This window comes from Acanthopagrus latus, chromosome 3 (assembly GCF_904848185.1).
Source record: "Acanthopagrus latus isolate v.2019 chromosome 3, fAcaLat1.1, whole genome shotgun sequence".
Lineage (NCBI taxonomy): Eukaryota > Metazoa > Chordata > Actinopteri > Spariformes > Sparidae > Acanthopagrus > Acanthopagrus latus.
In genome coordinates, this window is record NC_051041.1 from 3,897,432 (window position 1) to 3,916,755 (window position 19,324).

Genomic DNA, 19,324 nt, shown 5'->3' on the forward strand with positions numbered 1-19,324 from the left:
TTAGTTTCCCTGCAGTGTTACTGTCACAAAGAAGTCGTTAGCATTAATGGCTAGCGCTAGCAGCCTGGCTACTGTCTCAGTGCTGTGAAAGGGCAAATAAAACACTTGGTTGTATCAATAGATGGGCAGATTTGGTCACTTATTGATCTACCGATCAACTTCCTGGTGGTAAGAGGAAGCACATGACACAGACTCTGACACAACACCGGTGCTCTCTCGTTTGTTTTTTGCCTCAGTTTCTATCACTCTCCCTCTTCACCTTTGTCACCTCCTCCGTCAGCAGGGTTTCTTTCTCTTTTGCAGTGTCGAGTTCTCACAGTTCTTCCACTCGTACGCGGGGACGGCAAACCAGTAAACAATTCTCCTTTTTTTCTTTTCTTTTTTCTTTTCTCCTTTTGCCTCACAGTGAGAAGTTAAAGTCATGTACTTCCAGTTTAAAGCGTGTGAAAACGTTCTAGTCGACACCAAAAAATGAAAGTATGAACCCAAAAATGAGCTGACGTGCCCTCAAACCGCCACCTTTTTTTAAAATCAGCGCGCACAATACTGCATATTAAATCACTGATTACCATTCCAACAATGCCTCACGCTTCATGCCTCAACAGTTGATAATGCTCGAAATGAATAGGGGGAAAAAAAAGAGGCGTATTCAAGAAGTTTGGTGAGGAGAAGCTTCCTCTTCCTCAGGGCATCAGAACCAGAACGCTCTGCTGCGTCCTCTGTACGTATCGAGCCTTCACTAAACACACATCAGCGCCGCGTGGGTCCAAAGTGGGTCAGTTTTAACTCCTGAGCCTGTTTCGTTACAGCCCACACCACGACGCATTTCACCACGCACACTGAACCAGCTCTTGACAAAATAAAACCTTTTGAAACATGAATACATCCTACCTTGTTTTGGAACGGGCAGGGAAGCACAAAATAATTGTCGAGGCCGAAAAACATCAGGAAAGCGCGCTCTTCCTCTCTTTATCCTTTTGTGATTTTTTTTGATTTTTTATTTTATACACTTGGTGGTGTGTCGTTACACTTTGTGCTGCGTGACCTCAGAGATCCAAAGTAATTACAGTGAAGAGGTGAGGTGTGATTTGCTGCAGGAATGAAAAACGAAAGGACAGCGAGAGCAGATTTCATATAGGTGGCTCCACATGTACATGTGGAGCCACCTATATGAAATCTGCTCTCGCTGTCCTTCTCATTAAAGCTCAAACACATGTAAAGTTCAGACGTAAAGCCGTCAACCCTCCTCTGGGCTTCCTGTGTTCATGTGTATATATTTATATATATATTGTCATGTGTTGCTAAAGAAAATAGCCTCTCAGTTCAGACTTATCGGTTAAATCTCTAATCTCCACGTTGCGACGGAGCAGAATTAGTTTCCTCTAGTTTTGATGCTGTAGCGCCCCGATTGAGCAAAAAACGGCGGGGGGAAAAAGAAGAAAAGAACAACGTGCTTCCTCCTCGTAGGACGTTGGAGGTGTGAAAGTTAAGTTTGGTTCTGGTTTATTCTTGGCTCGGTTTTACGAAGTGTGTGTTTGGGGGTGGGGGGGTGTTTGATGCCTTCGCGCTGCCAGAAAAATCCAACGCGGCAGATGTCAAGCTAAAATATCTGTTTATTAACACAAATTGTGAAATCTGCTGCGATGGCGCGCCGCGGTGTTGTTCCCTAATTGAATGATAACAAATATTTTGGTGAGGAAAAAAAAAAAAAGTTCTGTTTGCTTAAGAGGGATTTCCTCACAGGATCAATTAGCGGTGTGATATTTGTTTATTCACATAATTTGGCAACAAAAAAAAAATGCGAAAAGCGTTAATGGTTCTCTGTTTGCGTAATATTATTACCTGTGTGTTGGACTCACCTGTCTGTTCGAACGCTCACAGCTGTGATTTATCAAAAGCAGTTCCGTCTGGCTGCTGGAACTGAAACACACACTGCCGTCAGAGCTTCACTTTACAGAGCTGCACGCTGCATCCGTGTTCAATTATTATTAACAAACAAGTTTCTCTGCACAAAATGCGAAATGTGGAAAAAAAAAGAAAAAAAAGAAAAATGACAACAGAATCAGAAGCTGCTCGGAAGTGACATTTTTTCACCTGTGGCTTCACACGTGCGGTTAAAATTGGATTTTTCAGCGAGACTTCACGCGAGGAGAGACGACGGAGTGAAGTTCTTTTTGGAAAGAAAAAACATCTCGAGATGTGACGGATTCTCGTAAAGAAGTGAATTAAATGCACCAGCGTGCAGCCGGAGAGTGAGGACAGAGCAGCAGCTGTTTTTATGACAATGCTATCACTCTTTATATCGCTTTATCAACACTATACAAGTTGCGGAGCTTCTGATTTTTACCGATAGGAGAGGCCGAGGGGTGGACGGTGAAAAGATTTGAGGACAATATTATCGACTGTGACTGTTATCTCTCTCTGCTCGTACGCTGTGAGATAAAAAAAAAAAAAAGAAGATATTTCAACAGAATGAAAGACGAATAAAAAATACATCTTTTTGTGGCTGTTGTTTGACAAAAAAGACTGAGTTGAGATATTGAATTTTTAAAAAACTTTTAAAGGCTACATTATGTAACTTTTTTACCTCAAAATAACAGCTTCAGAATCACGCTGATGGTACAGTGTGTTGTCACAGGCTGAATGATTCACAGGTTTACTTCAAGATTCAAGTTTTCAACACATTTTTCACAACATACCTTCATCACCTATACTACTAGTCAAAAGTTTGATGGTTTTTCATGACTGTTTACGTTACAGATTCTCACGGAAGGCATCAAAACTATGAATGAACACATATGGAATCATGTAATGAACAAAGAAGTGTGAAATTAACTCTAAACATGTTTCATATTTTAGATTCCTCAAAGTAGCCACACTTCTCTCAGTGAGCTACAAAACGACATTCGCGATAGAAGTGTAAGGGCGAAGTGTGTCTTAGTAGCTCACATGTTATGTAACTGAAGTCACATGTCGTTGCTGATTTGTGTATTGCAGTCAAACAGCACATGGCGCCCAAAATGTGACGCACGTGGCACCTTTTCTTCTGATATCAGTAGCTAATGTTGGCCTACATGGCACCACTGGTGGCTTGGTTATGAAGCAGAGATCTTTTTTTGTTTGATGTCTCGACTGAAAGCGTAAAGTTGTAAACGAGCGTTCATGTGTTTCTCTCCATCACACAAACAGCACTGTGACAGCACCAGGTTTGCAAGAGAAATCACCACAGCTGATGAAATGGTGTCTAGGAGATGTTCACTGGTGACGATGTGTGAGGGTCTACCCTTTTAAATCAAGGGGTAAAAGGAGCCACTTGAAAAATCAGGGGTTGCGGTAAAATGTGGAAATAGGACTGAGATTGCGTCTTTCAGAAAGCCCTGTTGAGAAACAGTGATTTCATCCAGATGAGCTTCATTTCAGTGATTTCCCAATCAAGTTTATCCCCCTCAGCCGAGAGCCAGGGACGTCGGGAGGGGCCTCTATCTGTGTTTAAAACTATTTCTGTCAGACAATCAGAAACAAAGCTGAAGAAATCTGATAGAAACTTCCAGAAGTCGCAGGAAAAAAAAAAAACAAAAACAAAAAAAAAAACGCTCTGCCGTGGCCCCTCGGCGTGACTGTCGGGGCCGCGGCCACGCAGGGGTAACGTCTGTCGGCGAGATAAGAGCCGAGGAGAGAGCCTCGAGGCCACGGCTTATCACACACACAGACCTGGAGGGAATACACAAACACACCCGCACACACAGACGCACACAGCCTGGGTGTGTGAAGCCTCCCTTGTAGAGAGATTTGAGTCGGGGGCAGGTTTGTATCTCACCTCGGCATCACCGGGGGCCCCGGCGGCGGTAACTTCAGACTATTTCTCTATCTGTCTCGCAGCAGGACGACCGTCCAGTCAACAGATTACCGACACCGGTGCAGGAAAGGAAAGAAAGGAAGACAGAAGACTGCATGGAGCATTTTCACAGTCGGGGCTCATCATTAGAGCTCGATCAGTGTGTCGGGAAGAGAATCACCCGGGGCGGTCGCAGGAAACACTGTGGTGTTTGTATTAATCCAGGATTGGTGGGAGATGATCATCTCGTCTCCAGTTGTGTGATATTTGACGGGACTGTCTTGCTCTCCGTAGACTGAAGCTGTGTGTCGGCATTATGGGTAATAAATCGGGTGCGTTTTGTTGAGTCAGCGACTTTGTCAGGCAGCTTGTCAGACTACTTTTCATGCCTCCGCACCGACAGAAGCAGCAGCTGCAGGCGTTACATTTTTGTGTTAGTCCGTCCACCTTTCTCAGGAACAGAGAAGGCTTCCACTCGGACTGAAGGATGAACTGATTTGGATTTTAGTGGTCACAGGTCAGCGTCTCTGTGAGCTCACTGAACAAGCTTTTGGCCGCAACTCAAGAATTTAAAACCCTAATTATGACATTACTATTAACTACAGTTCGCCTGTTGGCAGGTGAGGCAGATCGCTCTCGTTCATGCTTTTGTCTCCAGCCGTCTCGACCTCTGCAGTTCATTGTTTGCCGGATTTGCCATAAAAAATCGATCGACTGCCTCCAACTTGTGCAAAAACGCTGCAGCTCAGGTTCTTTCAAGAGCCTGAATATTTCACTGCATGTTTATTAAATCATCTTCTTATATTCATGACCTTTAACCTCCTGCTTGTACTCTAAGAATACACTTTATAACTACAGTTGATGAATGATTATACAGTATTATAAATGGTGGATAACAGACCCAACAATGAGTTTAATTCTGCACCAATAGAATTTCCTCTCTCCTACAGAAAGCACTGCTCCTTAAACACCTCGTCAGTAGTCCCGTATTTAACTCCGTGACTTCTTGACATCACAGTGTCACACATTTGCATCCTGTGTGCCTCGCAGCTAGTTTGGGTCGTCAGAATTGATTTAGCGGAGCTGCTCTGTTGTTGTTAGCGGTGCTGGGTCAGGCGTGCCGGGAGTGAAACTCTCGCCAAAATGCAGCCGAGGCTTTTTTTGTGAATGTATATGAGTCAAACCTTTCTGTAAAAGCATAATTACGATGAGAGCCACTTTTAAGATGTACCATATTTTCGTTTTCGGGTCAAATTCAATGGGAGTGCTACTGGAACTGTCACGATAGCATCAAAATCTCTAATTTTTTAAACACTAAGAAGTCTCGACACAACATGAAACTTTGCTCGTAGTATCACCAGGGTCTCTACACATGAACACCAGCACTGACAACATTGTTCGTGTACGCAGAGTTAGAGCCATTGTTATTCTCTCCTTAACCTCTGTGTGAAACCCAACAAGTTCGATCTCCCTGCTTCAGTGGGAATTGCAGGAAATCACAAACTGAAACAGAGCAAGACAAGAGAGGAAACTGTGAGAGTAAATTACACCGTGTGCTCCGTCATGTACAGTTATTTGAAAGTTAACATTCAACACAAGGGACTAATTGCCCCCTCCGGCTGGCTCAGCAGTGTGGTATTGCCTTAACGAAAGCGGTGGGAGTGGACGGTCGCACATGCTAGCAATTAAAATGTAAGTGATGTTTATTCTCATGGCGGGGCATTGTGCTGTTGAGATGCAAAACCCTTTTTGTGTATCGAATCAGAATAAACACTACTTAACCGCTCCAACAAGTAGGAGAAGGCAGCTACACCCTCGCAACAGCTGGAAGTCGTCGCCGTGAACAGTTTTATTACATCAGAGCTGCGCAGTTATCTGAAAATAATGCACATCCCCAAACCCAATTTAAAATGTATAATTTTCCTCTGTCAGCGTGTAATCACAAATTATCATCAGCGTGCTTTAAAAAAAAAAAAAAAGACTGATTATATATCTGGAAGCCACAGATCAGTGAGTAAACGGAGCAGTACAGTACGCCGCTCAAGCACCCTGCACTCCGCGAAGCACTGCGAGAGGAGGAGAAGGAAAAAGTAGGAGTGTGTTGGGGGCAGCGGGGCGGCCTGGTGGAGAGGAGGGCTCATTATTCAAAGGTCAACAGTTCAGGCTGTGCAAATGTACCGGCAGTCATGTAGCTGGTCTTCAGCGCTGCACCTCCTCTCTGTCTGCAGTCAGTCCTGAAAGACTCAAATGTCAAATGTGAATCTCACAGATTCTTTCATGTGGACTCACTGCTGACTCTGCATCGGTTCGAGCTCTGCAGCATTGTGTTCAGCAGAAAAATCTCAAGGTATTCCAGAAATGTACCGCCAATGCAGCACGTCTCATTAATATTAATGTTGTTATTACCTGTAATTGTTCAGGGGAGCTTCACCCAGCAGAGTTCTCTTTCACACCTGCAGCCACAGTTTCAAACACGTTTGGACAGGAGCGTTCTGCCCAAAACATGTCTGGATCCTTCCGCAGGTAAACAGGCTCGTTGGTAAACAGGTGAAAGCATCGTGATTGGATACGGAAGTCATCGAAAACACTCGCCCCGTTCACAAAAACTCTGTTAAAAGCATACTTCCAGGGAAAACATTCGAAGTTCACACATTTTTTAGCTTGACTATAATTAATGAAACCCAAGTTGAAGCTGAGTGAAGAAGGTGGCTTTTTAGGTAAATATCCTGTTGTGTGTGTGTGTGTGTGTGTGTGCGCGTGTGTGTGTGTGTGTATGTGCAAAAGACATCTAATTAGGATTAGGCCTATAATTAGCTTAAAACACGGAACACTTCCACAGAGCATAATAGCAGAGAATTGTAAAAAGTGGCTGTGTGGTACAGGACCAAATTAGCAGAATTAACAGGGGGGATTAGGCCTTTGATTAACTGAAAATGAACAAAACTAGGGTTCAAGGGGTGAAAACAGAGGAACGGAGATGGTGTTGGCGCCACAAAAAAAAAAAAATAAAAAAAAATCTTGGCTATTTCCACCAAGTCTCATTGCTAGATTATTTTCTGGGAAGCGAGCCAAAAGTTGGTGTTGCTTCCTCAGCCGGCGGCTGTCCCTTTTTTTTTTTTTGTTTTGTCCTTCAAGACAGTACGAGAGACAAAGAATGAAACTGAAATGCGATGAGACCACAAGAACCGAGGGCTCGTTTCACCAGCAGACACAGAAACAACACCTCTCCTGTTGAGGAGGTTACACATTTTAGTCATCAAGGACTGTGTTTCATTCTTAACGAGGAGGCCGGAGAAACCCGCCACCAGCTGCACTGTGAAATAGTAAAATAGACCAGATGGAGGAAAATCGGAAACACAGGTCCATCTTAATAAATCGGTTGCAATTAATCTTTCTCCCTCTGAGACACATAAATATTGCTGTTCAAGTCATTCATGTTAGCTGACGGTCGTGAAGAACAACAGTAGTTTTTTTTTTTTTTTTTTTTTTTTTACTAAAAACTTCTCTTTGGTTGAACTGATGCTGGCGAACTCTGCAGGCAGTTTTTGATTAGTTTTGAAACTCACAGAGAAATCTTGATAAGGGCTTTCTTGGCAGCCTTTTCTTGGTGATAGCATGTGTAAACCGCAGCCTCATCAATCAGTTTTCTGTCTTTGCATCTTACCACGATGATCTCATTCAGTGACCCACTGACGGCTCAACAACTCTGAATTCCAGTTCAAAAACTTACCAAACTGGCCTGTTGTGTGTTCGACTTCCCATCAGCCGAACCCGGCCTCTACTTTGAAATGTATCTATCTTGTCGAAACAGGCTGCATTATTGATATATAGCCAGCAGAGTTGGAATCGGAGCAGGGGGGGTTGAGTGTTGCGTGGTATACGGTCTAAATATTTGAAGGAGAGTTACTTGTTTCTCTACGTTCCCTGCCTGAATATTTCACGTTCGGGGCTCGTGCGGATTGTTGCAGTCAAGATTTCAAGACTTTGTGTTTTTACTGCTGCAGCGGGGAGAGAGGAGCCGAGGGGCCGAGGGGCCGAGCTCGCTGACGGAGCCGAGCTCGAGTCCGAAGCGCTGCTGGTTTCAATCAGGGAGAGGAGGCGCTCGTCGTGTACTGTCTCCACCTCCTCTGGGTGTCTTTCCTCGGTTTTTCTGAAGCCGGGCTCCTTTCAGCTGTCTGGCTCCAGGCGGAATTACATGCGATAGTTCACTACACACATACAGGAAGGCTGCAGCGTGCACGTGACACACATCAAGTATATCTGCGCTCTGCACGTACATCTGTGGCTTCAGTATGTGGTTGGAAATGCACTAAGTGGTGTCCATTTTACATGCACCAGCGCACTCTGAACATATGTCTCACACTGGCCTCTGCATGCTCATTTATTCCTGATACTCACGTCTGTCGTTGGACCCTTGCACGGGCCCCTAATCTCCACCGGACTCACATGGTCAGATGTTAGTTGTGCTACCTGCAGCTGAAGCACGACGGGGGAACGGCACCATGATTACTTCTGAGCTCCTGCTGCCACTCTGCCGCTTTTTCTCACTTTTTTTTTTTCTCTAAAAAAGAAAAAAGAAAAGTAGTTTATTCCCCCACACAGGTACAGATACACAGTCACACAAACGCACGCTCATAAATACACACACGTACTTACATAAGCAGATGCGGTGTGTGTGCGCGCGCATGCAGACACAAACACACTCTCCTCACTCTGCAGAGACAAACACAACGCACGCACGCACACACAAGCAGGCACAAAACATCCGATTTGTGTCGACGGCTTAGTCACATTTCTCATTTCTCTCAGTGCCGCGACTGCGAGCTATTCCCTTCTGGCCTGACACATCCAGAAAACCTCAATAAACCGCCCATCTCGCTCTGATGTTTGTGTGGTGGTGTGTTTATTTGCGTGTGTGTGTGTGTGTAGCCAGACAGAGCCGTCTCTAATCCTGCAGACCAGTCCGCTGTCTTTCAATTAGCCGGCAGGGCTTGTTCGTGACCAGCTGGGGTCAGACTGCAATCACAATCTGCAGCTAATCCACTGCGGACTGATCAATGCGGAGTGAGGGAGAAGGGGAGGAGAGGTGGAAGGTCAGGAGGGGGGAGAGGAGGAGGGATGTAAGGTGACATGTTTGACGGAGACCGAGGTTACATGCTTTTTTAGACCTTTTAGGCGGGAAGGAGAGAAGGAGGCAGGGAGCCGAGGATGAAGGCAGGATCGAATGGAAAGAGGCGAGACAATCAAACGGAAGACGTTTCCACCAAATTAGCCGCGGCTCTTGAACCGGTTCCGTCGAGGATTCTTGCACCTTGTTGCTACCACTGGTTTTAAACGTGACCATTGTAATCGAGGATGTGTCATCACTGGAGGCAAGATGGTGGATCGTATTGACTTCCTGCACGCTTTTGTTCTGCTGTAACAGATGTGTTTTTATTCAGTAAAAAAACAAGCTAGTTTCCCTTGACTTCTGCTTTGTTGCCCCTTTCCGTGTCCTCGCTTTCCAATCTGGAATCACAGCTGGGAACCTTTTCAGGCGCGAATATATTTATTTTCGGGGAGAAATGATGGTAACAGTTCAAAATGAAGTGCACAAGCTGGAACAGAACCGGTTCCATGTTGGTGAAACGGACTATAAATCTCTGCCTACATCTCCAGTCAGTTCAGTGATTCTACGTACGCTGCAGGTCTGGTGCCGTGAAACTGTCGTCCAACCGACTGCCAGTTGTTCGGATTAAGAGTGTGGGACTTCGTCTTCCCTCACGCCTTCGCTGTCGAACAAAATCGATGGAAAAGAGTGGCGGAAAAACTTGTGGAGGCGACTGCAGCTGCACAGGTTACTGTAGGTCAACTGTGGGAATAATAACAGCTCTTCAACACTTAAATGTCTTCAGGGTCAGTGGTAAATATGAACTGTTCCTAACAATGATGGATGGATGGATAGACGGATGGACACAAACTGAATAAATGAAGTGTATCGCACACACTGTTGGATGATGAACCATTAGTTTGCCACAGAATTGTACATTTTAGTACAACTAAACACAATTAGTTGACGGGAGGCTAAAAGCTGCTGTAAGCATTAAGCTGCGTCTGTAAAAGCTAAAATATTGATAAAGTGAAACGTCTGTCTTAATTGCTCTCTCTTAAATTGTCTTTAGTGGGAGAATGAAGGCTCCAGACAGGACCGTCACTCAGCCATGTTTTTTAATTGAGGTCTCATTACGACATCGGGCCTCTCTCGCTCAGACATAATTATGTTGCTCGGAGTTCAGTCTTCCCTCTGTACCAGGAGGACAAACGTTTAAGGTGATTGTTTGTTTGCAGTAATTACGACTGATTCCTTTTGCCTCGTAGCACATCTACACATTCTCATCACAAACCCCTCTGCCTTAAAAACCAGCACCTCCATTTTGGGTTTTTTTTTGTTGTTAAGAACTTCTTTGTTTGTGCCATAAAGCATCAGAGATGTTTCATTCTCCTTATGTTTAACAAAGCTAGTCGTGACGCTAGTTTTCCAGATTGAATTCTCAGCACTGTGGTCTGACTGTGTTGTACTTTTTCTGTGTTCACAAAGCCCACAGAAGGATATAAAAGGACGTGTTGGAAGAAATAACACTGAGTAATCTAATATTAATGATAATGATTTATTCACTGTTGTATAATCACATGAAAAGGAGAATCGTTGTGTTCTCAAGACCTCAGAATGAGGCTTTTACAACCGCCATGTTTCTGTAGTAGCCCAGAACTTGTTGGACAAGTGTGAGACGAGGGGTATTCAGTTGGTTGCAACCTTAAACTACACCACTAGACGACACTAAAACTACACACCGGACCTTTAAAACCAGCTCTTTCTTTCTGTTTTTGTGTCGTGCTGTAAAATTACTGGTTCAGTGATAGATTGAAATCCAAACCAAGCTAACGGTGATGCTAGCTGTGAGTACGCTCTATGTACCGTTGGGTTAACTGTTGCATTCTACTGTTTTGCTTTTAGCCTTGATGATGTGAATGATAAAATTATTTAATCTTTACATGGACTTTTTTACTCACCCTGGTATGAAGGACACAGTAACCACAATACTTCACTGTTGGTTAACAAAAACTACTTTAGCCTCCTTTTGGCAGTTCCACTAAAGAAATGTACACACAGGTCAGACATGTGACACGTAACATCCTCAGATTCAAGCACACAGATTTTGTTTCAGCATCAGTGATTCTTCAGTCTGCTGCGGTTAGGAAGGGGGACTCTGAACTGCCCATTTATGTATTTATAGTTTAACAGTTACTCTTGTAAATGTAGTTTCCTCGCGACTGAACCAATTAATTTAGTTGAAACTCTCACCGCTGCCCTCCATGAAGGCCCCCCCGGCTCACCCAGACCTTGTAGTCACCAGCAGAGGAGATGTACTGCAGAACATCTACTGTAAGCACACACAAGGCAATGCTACATACATGCACACAAGACATGCATTATAATGACCGCATTGACAAAGTATTGAACAGGCCGGGAGCCGTCTGCAGACACATCCACAGCTCCAATAACAACACATGATATAAGCCTGGAGTAAATCTGGGGCGCGGGGGTTTACGACTGTCTTGATGTTTGTTTTTCATTGTCGTGCTTGTGATCAGATTCATGAGCAGGGCGTGAGGAGAGGAGGGGAGGGGAGGAGGGGAGGGGAGAGGAGGGGAGAGGAGGGGAGAGGAGAGGAGAGGAGGGGAGAGGAGAGGAGAGGAGGGGAGGGGAGAGGAGAGGAGGGGAGGGGAGAGGAGGGGAGAGGAGAGGTAGATAAAGAAGCAAAAAGAGCAGTGGCTTTAGAGAGCAGCTTTAATCCTGTCCACACTGGGTTTGCTGTTTTCCTCCCCCACTGGCTCCCCCGTCCTCCCTCTCCTTCTCCCTCTCCTTCTCCCCCTCTCTCTCTTTTCCCCTTTTTTTTTTTAAAGGATGGAAGTGATCCATCTGAAATGAGCAAAGGCATGCAAGAGCACATATTCATTTCCCTCTCTCCCTCTCTTTCTCTTTCCCCCCCTTCTTTCTTTCTTCTCTCCTGGGCCCCTTTAGCCCCTCGCTCCCCTTCCCTCTCTCCCCCTCTTTCACTCTCCTCTCTTCCACGGTCCAGATTTGCTTAGAAATGAGTCACCCGACCACAAACCACCCCATTTAAGAGAGAGGGAGGGAGCGGTGGAGAAGATGAGGGGTGGAGAGGGGTGACGGAGGAGTGGAGAGAGAGAGAGAGGGTGGGTGGGGGGGGAGGAGATGGATTGAGTGAGTGAGAGTGGGCAAGAGGGATGGAGAGAGAGGAGGGAGACGGAGGCTGATGGCTGTTTTTCACTCAGCTGGTTTTGTTGATCAGTATCAACAGCCAAGGTCTGGATCCAATCAGCTCCCTGCATTCAGCCAAGCAGAATAAGACTAAAAATATATTTGACAGTGCACAACACTGGCACACACACACGCACACACACACACACACACACACACACACACACACACACACACACACACACACACAGCGATGCAAATTCAGTGCATAATGCAGAACAGACGGGGTGTAGAGGCAAGAGCACTTACCAGGGTTTTGGATTATGACGTATGGGGGGTGTGTGTGTATATGTGTGTGTGTGTGTGTGTGTGTGTGTGTGTGTGTGTGTGTGTGCACATGCCCATGCATATTAGCTTGAGTCTGCGCCGAATTAATGAAGCCACAGACATGTAGGTGTGAGACATCACACTAATTACGCCAGCAGTGCTGTAGCCTCGCCATCAATAATGTTCATTAAACTACTGAACCCTCTCAAGTTGACAGCTCTGTGTGTGTGTGTGTGTGTGTGTGTGTGTGTGTGTGTGTGTGTGTGTGTGTGTGCAGTGAGTAAGCACCACAGTTGGATGATGGATCGCTGCAGATTTGCATTAAATGCTTCTTTATGTGGACGTGGCCGGCTGACAGAGGGTATTTATTTGATCACTTCTGGCTGGTTCAAAGTTTCCAGGCAGCGGTGAGGATCAGAAACACAAAACATAATCTCAGTCATAACTTGGCATCCTTTAAATCACTTGCAGCCCGAGTGTGAAGGTTGTTTTAAGACGACAAGGGAAACACACACACGTGTTTTTTGTTTGTTTACTGTCTTTCATAGGTGAGGACGGAGCCATTAAAACTCCAACCAAACCCCCTGAATGCACCATGCAGTCCTCAGCTTGTTAAGAGTAGAACTAGTGTGTTCCAACTGTCGGACCGAGACTTGATGGCTGTGCTGTGTTTATACACTGATGTTGATGCCTGACACGGAGCAGTTTCTCATCTCTGGAAAGCTGAGCATTAACAAATTGAACCCATGGGAAACTGGAGCCTGGACCGACACTCAGCTGCGAGTCTTCGTGTGTCCTCGCAGGGAGGGGAAAGTTATGGCGAGGAACGCTGAAGTTACAGGAACTGAAATCACTTCTTTTTCCAGTAATTCTCTCACCTGGCAGCGTGTCAGCCTCACAAAGCTGTCAAGTAAACAAAGCAGGCTGAGAGTCTTGTGACTTGTGTGTGTTGTTTCGGGCTGGAGATGTCTAAACCATCAAAAAAAAACTGTGACAAAGTAAACTCAGGCTTGTAAAAAAATGGAGGGTGTGATCACATCCTTTGGCAGAGATCTGGAATTCAATCTATCCTTCTATTACGGGTTCGTCTCCGTAATCACAGGCCACCCTGCTGGCGCGGTGGGTAGTAAGTGCTCATTTTGCACGAAGCAATCTGGGTTTGATTAAATCAGGCTCACAGAATGCATGCAACACTTGACATCAGTCGTCTACCTGTAATAAGATTTGAGGGCTAATTGTGAAACTGCGCCTTGCAGACGGATGCGGCCGGCGTGACAAGACACGCTGTGACCCCGCAGGCTCTCGGGCTCTTCGAGGTCGCGGCGCTCACCTCTCACACATTCCGGAGGTGCACGTAATCATCCGCCGCTTCAGGATGTAACACCAGCCCGCATGATCGTGCAGGAGAAGGTGGAGGAATCTGCATATCTGCTGACTGAGAGGACGTTTCCTTTACACCTCGGGGGGGTTGTGCTCGGCAGTAACTTGGTATTTTAATGCGATCATGATGTCGGACTAGGTTTTGGATCTGGTTATATCACGATATGGCAAAAGTGTTGTCTTTACCTGACGATTAGGTGGTGTCATTATCTGATCTTACCAGAACGTTCTGTTCTGACCCACTGACACTTTGGCTACACTGAGCAAGTAGCGTATGCGGACCAAATGTCCAACAGACCACACCTGCAGCTACGCTCAGAAGAAGTCAGTTTTTCAGTTTGTGGACCCAGCGGCGCCGTGAAACTTCAACTCTTCACGGAGTTTGTGTAATCACTGTAATCTGACAACTACAGACTACACTAGAGTAGATGAGGGATAAAGTTACTGAGCAAAAAAATGATAAGCCGTGATCACTTATCTTTTTGTTCCCTGTCATTCCGCTTCATCGATCTCTCTTCCCAGCTCTTGTCCAAGGACGCAAGTGAAAGGAATCAATACTAGAATGGCACCTAGTCGAGTGCATACCTCCGGCAAGGCCCAGCAGCTCCCTTCATCTGCATCATCTGCATCCGTTCGTCCCCTTTTTATCCAGATTATTCAGATCTGAACCAAAAGTTCTGAAACGTTGATCCTCCATCCGCGTTCCTACAATCCAGCTGACAAGCCACACGGACACAGGTGGAGATGTAACTGAAACTCTCAGAACCAAACCTCCAGCTGGAATTGTTTCTTGTGCACTGGAAGTTTAATCTAACAAAACTGATACTTTATGAAAGAATCATGTATAAAGAAAAAAAAAGTAATAATCGAGGACTGGCCTTGGGTTCTGCTGTCACACCTGGTGTAGCCAGTCTCATTGATTATAGTGAAAGCGAGTGTTGTAGCAGCTGCTGTGTGACTGATCTGCATACGTTACGAGTTCAGTGTAGCTTCTCTGTTAGCGTTTCATCCACATCACTGACATTTTCAAACATCTCATTGTGTTAGTAACAGTCGGCATCCGTACAATAGTGTCTCCCAGGCGTAACATTTATGAAGTGCTTTTGAGGAGATTTTCAAAAAGATCGTGATACACATATTGTGTCGTCTGATCATGAAAGGTCAGTGAAAAACACCCGTCGGTAAATCTAACTCCTGCCATGTTTCAAATTTGAATCGAGCCACTTTAAAAAAAAAAAAAAAAAAAGCTTGAGCTGACCTTGATTTTCCTTTAACATTTCTTCAAATGTGATTTGGCAGCAAGTTGACTCGGCGCAGTCATCATTAAATCGCAGATTAAAGCCCTTTTAAAAAATATTTCATCAGCCCTAAAAACCGTTAATGTCCTCAGTTTGTGCACATTAAGGTTCACCGCGGGCAGTTAGTATCGGCCTCTGCGCTCATCTGGCCGGTGTTAGTGGATGTGCATGTACTCAGAATCAATATCCAGTCCTGGAGCTTCCAGTTTGTTGCCTTGCAGTGTTTCTTTACGGCTGCATTTTACAGCTGTACAGTTAATCTGTCGCTCAGTGAGACTCCTGGCCTCCAGCTCCTGTGGTGTCCAGAGTGGGATTTGTACACTTCCTGTGCGAGTGTGTGTGTGTGTGTGTGTGTGTCTGTGCTCGTACACATGTACACCGCCAACAGTTAAAGTGAGTTAAGGTGCTTTTGTATGTTCACGCCCCCTTGTGTGTTCTGAGTGTGTTCATGAACACGGGCTTGCACAAATGTGCTTGTACAGGCTGTAATTTTTGTGCGTTTACACTTAAGGCTGAGGGCGGTTATTAAGTTGAATGGAGCCAGGAGTGGGAGAAATCATCTGCAGAGACGGTTTTTGTGTGTGCCTGAGTCATTTATTGAGTGTTTTTTATGAGTCTGTGTGTGTGTGTGTGTGTGTGTGTGTGTGTGTGTGCAGCAGCTGGATGCTAAATGAGTGTAGAGCTCGAGGAGGAAGGTAGGGAGGCACTTGGGAAACCTCCTATAGTTCACAACCCCTGCAGGAGGCCGCAGACCGGTGTGGGGGGGAGAGAACGTGCAACGAAAACCAACACAGACAAGTTTTCAAGGTGAAAAGGGTTAATGAGCTTGGAGAAGATTCCATTTATCTCCACTACCATCCATCCATCTATCATCATCTATCCATCCAATCCTTTATCCACACCCACTGCATCCACCCGGCTTCCCTCCCTCCCTCCCTCCTTCCTTCCCTCTTCTTCCTCTCCCCTTCCCGTCTGTCTGTGCTCTTTAGTTTTTCATCCCATCTGCTTGCACTGTGTCGGAAGACATCCATTTAAAATCCTGGAAGTCTCAGCGGAGAGCGAAGCACAGCTCAGGCTCAATGGGCCAAGAAAAATGCCAAAAAAACAAGATGCTTAAAAAAAGTCATTCTGACTTTCTCCTCTCCCTCTCTCTCACTTCCTCTGTCTCTTTTTGTGTGGTTTATAGTTTAGTTTCTTCCACTTTTTCCTTTTTTTTCTTTTTTCATACCACCCCCCTGATTATTTCTTCGCTGATGAAAAGCGAGGGGAGAGCGCTGGAGATGAAAAGCACTGGCTAGAATCCGTGATGAAGAGACAGAATTGAAGATGATTTAGGCAGGAAATTTCCTCCCTCGCTGCAGCACGGAGGGGCTGCATGAGGAAATGATTGAGATCGTCATGGAAACACCGGCGGTCGGATGCAGGATGAGAGTGCAGGGGGTACGATTTTGGTCGTGGGGCAAAGGAAGTGTGTGTGTGTGTGTGTGTGTGTGTGTGTGTGTGTGTGTGTGTGTGTGTGTGTGAAGATCAGCAATCAGGACTAATGAAAGAGAAAGTGTGGTTTTAGCTTCGTGTGTCTGTATATGTACAAGTTTGAGTCATCAAGGGTAATTAAGTTGAGTGTGTGTGTGTGTGTGTGTGTGTGTGTGTGTGTGTGTGTGTGTGTGTGTGTGATGTACAACCTCTGGGGACGGGTCAGAGAAGAAGACACTGAAGGCTTTTAGCGTCTAGTCGCTAATAGACGTTTTGGAGGTTTGTGTGTGTGTGTGTGTGTGTGTGTGTGTGTAATACTGCTTATCTGTGTGTTTGCAAGAGAATTTAAGAGTATTAATCATTTTATACTGTGTGTGTGGACGTGTAGCTGCGTGTTTGCTGCAGGGTGCCTTTATGTAAAGCAAATGTGACTGATGATGTTTGCATGCATGGGCGTGTGTGTGTGTGTGTGTGTGTGTGTGTGTGTGTGTGTGTGTGTGTGTGTATGTGTGTGTGTGTGTGTGTGTGTTGGTTCATAAACAAGACCTAAAGAGAAGCTTCACACTGAATGTTTTTCATTAAAGTGCAACAATGAGTGCAGAAATGACGTGACGATGACATAAAAACTAATTTAACCTCATTACGTCCGTAATGTGATATATGTATATATATATTTCACATGTCGACAGCAGAGGATCATTTTAAACTGCACAACAAGCGACGGAGGTGTTGGGTAAATGTTGTGTCTTGTTCATACAGATACATTTAGCTGTCGTCAAATGAACGTGAAGTCGCTGTAAAAGTTTTAATTCAAGTTCCAGTTTTTGTGGCTACACAGAGCTCTGCTGTACATCTCAGTCCTGCGTTGTAAATAATGTTGTTTCAGCTTAAACGTCCTTTAATTGAAGTGAAATTGTTCCATATGACATGCTGTTAGTCATAAACTCAGTTATTTATGAATGATTAATTGTTTTAATCCCTGTAGTTCAGAACAAATATAAACTCTTCAGCAAGAGGACAATATGCACAATATGGTGAACAAACATTATTTAGACTGATATTGTGATGAAAAGATGATTCATAATTGGTGGGAATGATAACTTTTAAAGGCGTTTTTACTAAAAACATATTAAAACATGATGATGGCACATAATTTGGGGTCTGAACCAAACAAACATGCTTTTTTTTCTATCTGTAGATCCAGATTTTTACTTTTCCATGAAGTTAAAAGGTCCAAACCACTTTTATTTTGTTTGTTAGCATCTGGAGCGAGAAGGCAATTAGCCTAGCTTAGCATTATCCACCCAGATATTAAGCAATTTCTCTAAAGGCCCAGTCACACTAGAAAACAAAGTGAGCGCCATTTGTGAGGTTTTCTCTGAATATTCAATGAAGAGTTTAATTACAGGGACGGTTAGCGGGCTGATTAGCATGGTCGCTAACAGGACAAATTCACATAGGTTACCCAAAAGACACAACGCCTACCGTTGACTCCTGTTGTGGTGGAGCAGTCTTTACTCTGGTAAAGGGTTAAATCAGAATCGATAATGCAACACAGCTAATTAGCCTCCTCCTTTTTGGACGCTCCCTCAAAGGTCACCGCTGTCAAGACGGCTTTCCGATTGGTCAGCGGTGGGAAATCCAGCTCGCAGCCGTGACGCAGTCAGAGGTGAAGCTGACATCAAAACTTTCATCCAGAGGTGGCAGCGGAAGACTTTCCAGCCTGGTCTTCACTCAAGGACGGTTGTTTGATTCGGTTAAAGATTCATTTTACACAATGGTAGTGATCAGTAAGCGCAGGTAGTTGTGTTATTGTCGTGTATGTCAGAATTATGTTTGATCTATGATGTGGTGTTCTGGGTAATAATTTCAGCTGTCAATCGTGTACCAGTGCAGTTATTTATCTCGGTTTGATGCAGTTACACTGAATGAAAATGGACGTGTAGCCGTGTTCACCTGTTCGTTGACTCCCTCTACCTACACAGAGTGAACCCACTGAGCCAGGTTCACATTAATGTTGTATAAAGGCCTTTAATGGCCGGGATGTACTTTGCCACAGGTGGTCTTCAGAAGAACGCTGCATGTTCCTGGAAAATAGCACAGTCGACTCACTTTGTCATTCATGAATAACTGCTAATCAGATTCAGTCAAATGCTGCACAAGTACTTTGCCTGTGCACTATCATCAACTGGGAAAATGGTCTCAATTATCGTCCTCATGACGCACGGCCTTCAGTCGAACCTGCTGTGATTTCTCTATCGTGCATAATTCTCACCTTTCTGCTCAAGTTTTTATTCTCAAAATTGGATCTCAGATGCAATCCATAAAAATGCACTTTGTCAAAGTCAGCTGTAAAATATTTAGCTTCAGCTCTGCAGCGTCAGTGAAGAGGTTACCCTCAAATCCTCTCAGCACTGTACATCTGTGATTTCCTCTCTGAGTTGCCTCCGGGTCCCATTAACCTGCCGTGATAACATTTAGCCTCGGCCTCACCTCCCCCACCTCCGCTTACATCTGCCAGGATTATGAGCCTGTGCCTCTGAGACACACCGCTTATACATGATGGTGAAGGTAAATCATGAACCAGGGCTCTTTTCACCAGGGTTTATATTACAAGACATAACACAAACAATGCTCCTGGTTATTTCAACCCTCTGCAGAAGGAAAAAAAGTGTTTTAAGATGAGGGAAGATGATTCCCTCGGAGGAATGTCGGGGCTGTTAGCATGAGACACACAGTAACTGGCGA

General features: G+C 44.9%; 1 protein-coding gene across 5 annotated transcripts in view; it reads left to right on the plus strand.

The window, feature by feature from the left end:
- pvrl2l (PVR cell adhesion molecule related 2 like) overlaps positions 1 to 19,324 on the plus strand; it is a 307,071-nt gene that overhangs the window by 159,451 nt on the left and 128,296 nt on the right. The window contains exon 7 of one of the 5 annotated variants that reach the window (XM_037092452.1): positions 18,172 to 18,395. The exons of the other annotated variants lie outside the window; for them this stretch is intronic. Coding sequence (XP_036948347.1) covers positions 18,172 to 18,380 — 209 coding nt within the window. The 3' untranslated portion in view covers positions 18,381 to 18,395. Of the gene's footprint in view, positions 1 to 18,171; positions 18,396 to 19,324 lie in introns of those variants that run through there. 5 annotated transcript variants of the gene reach the window in all.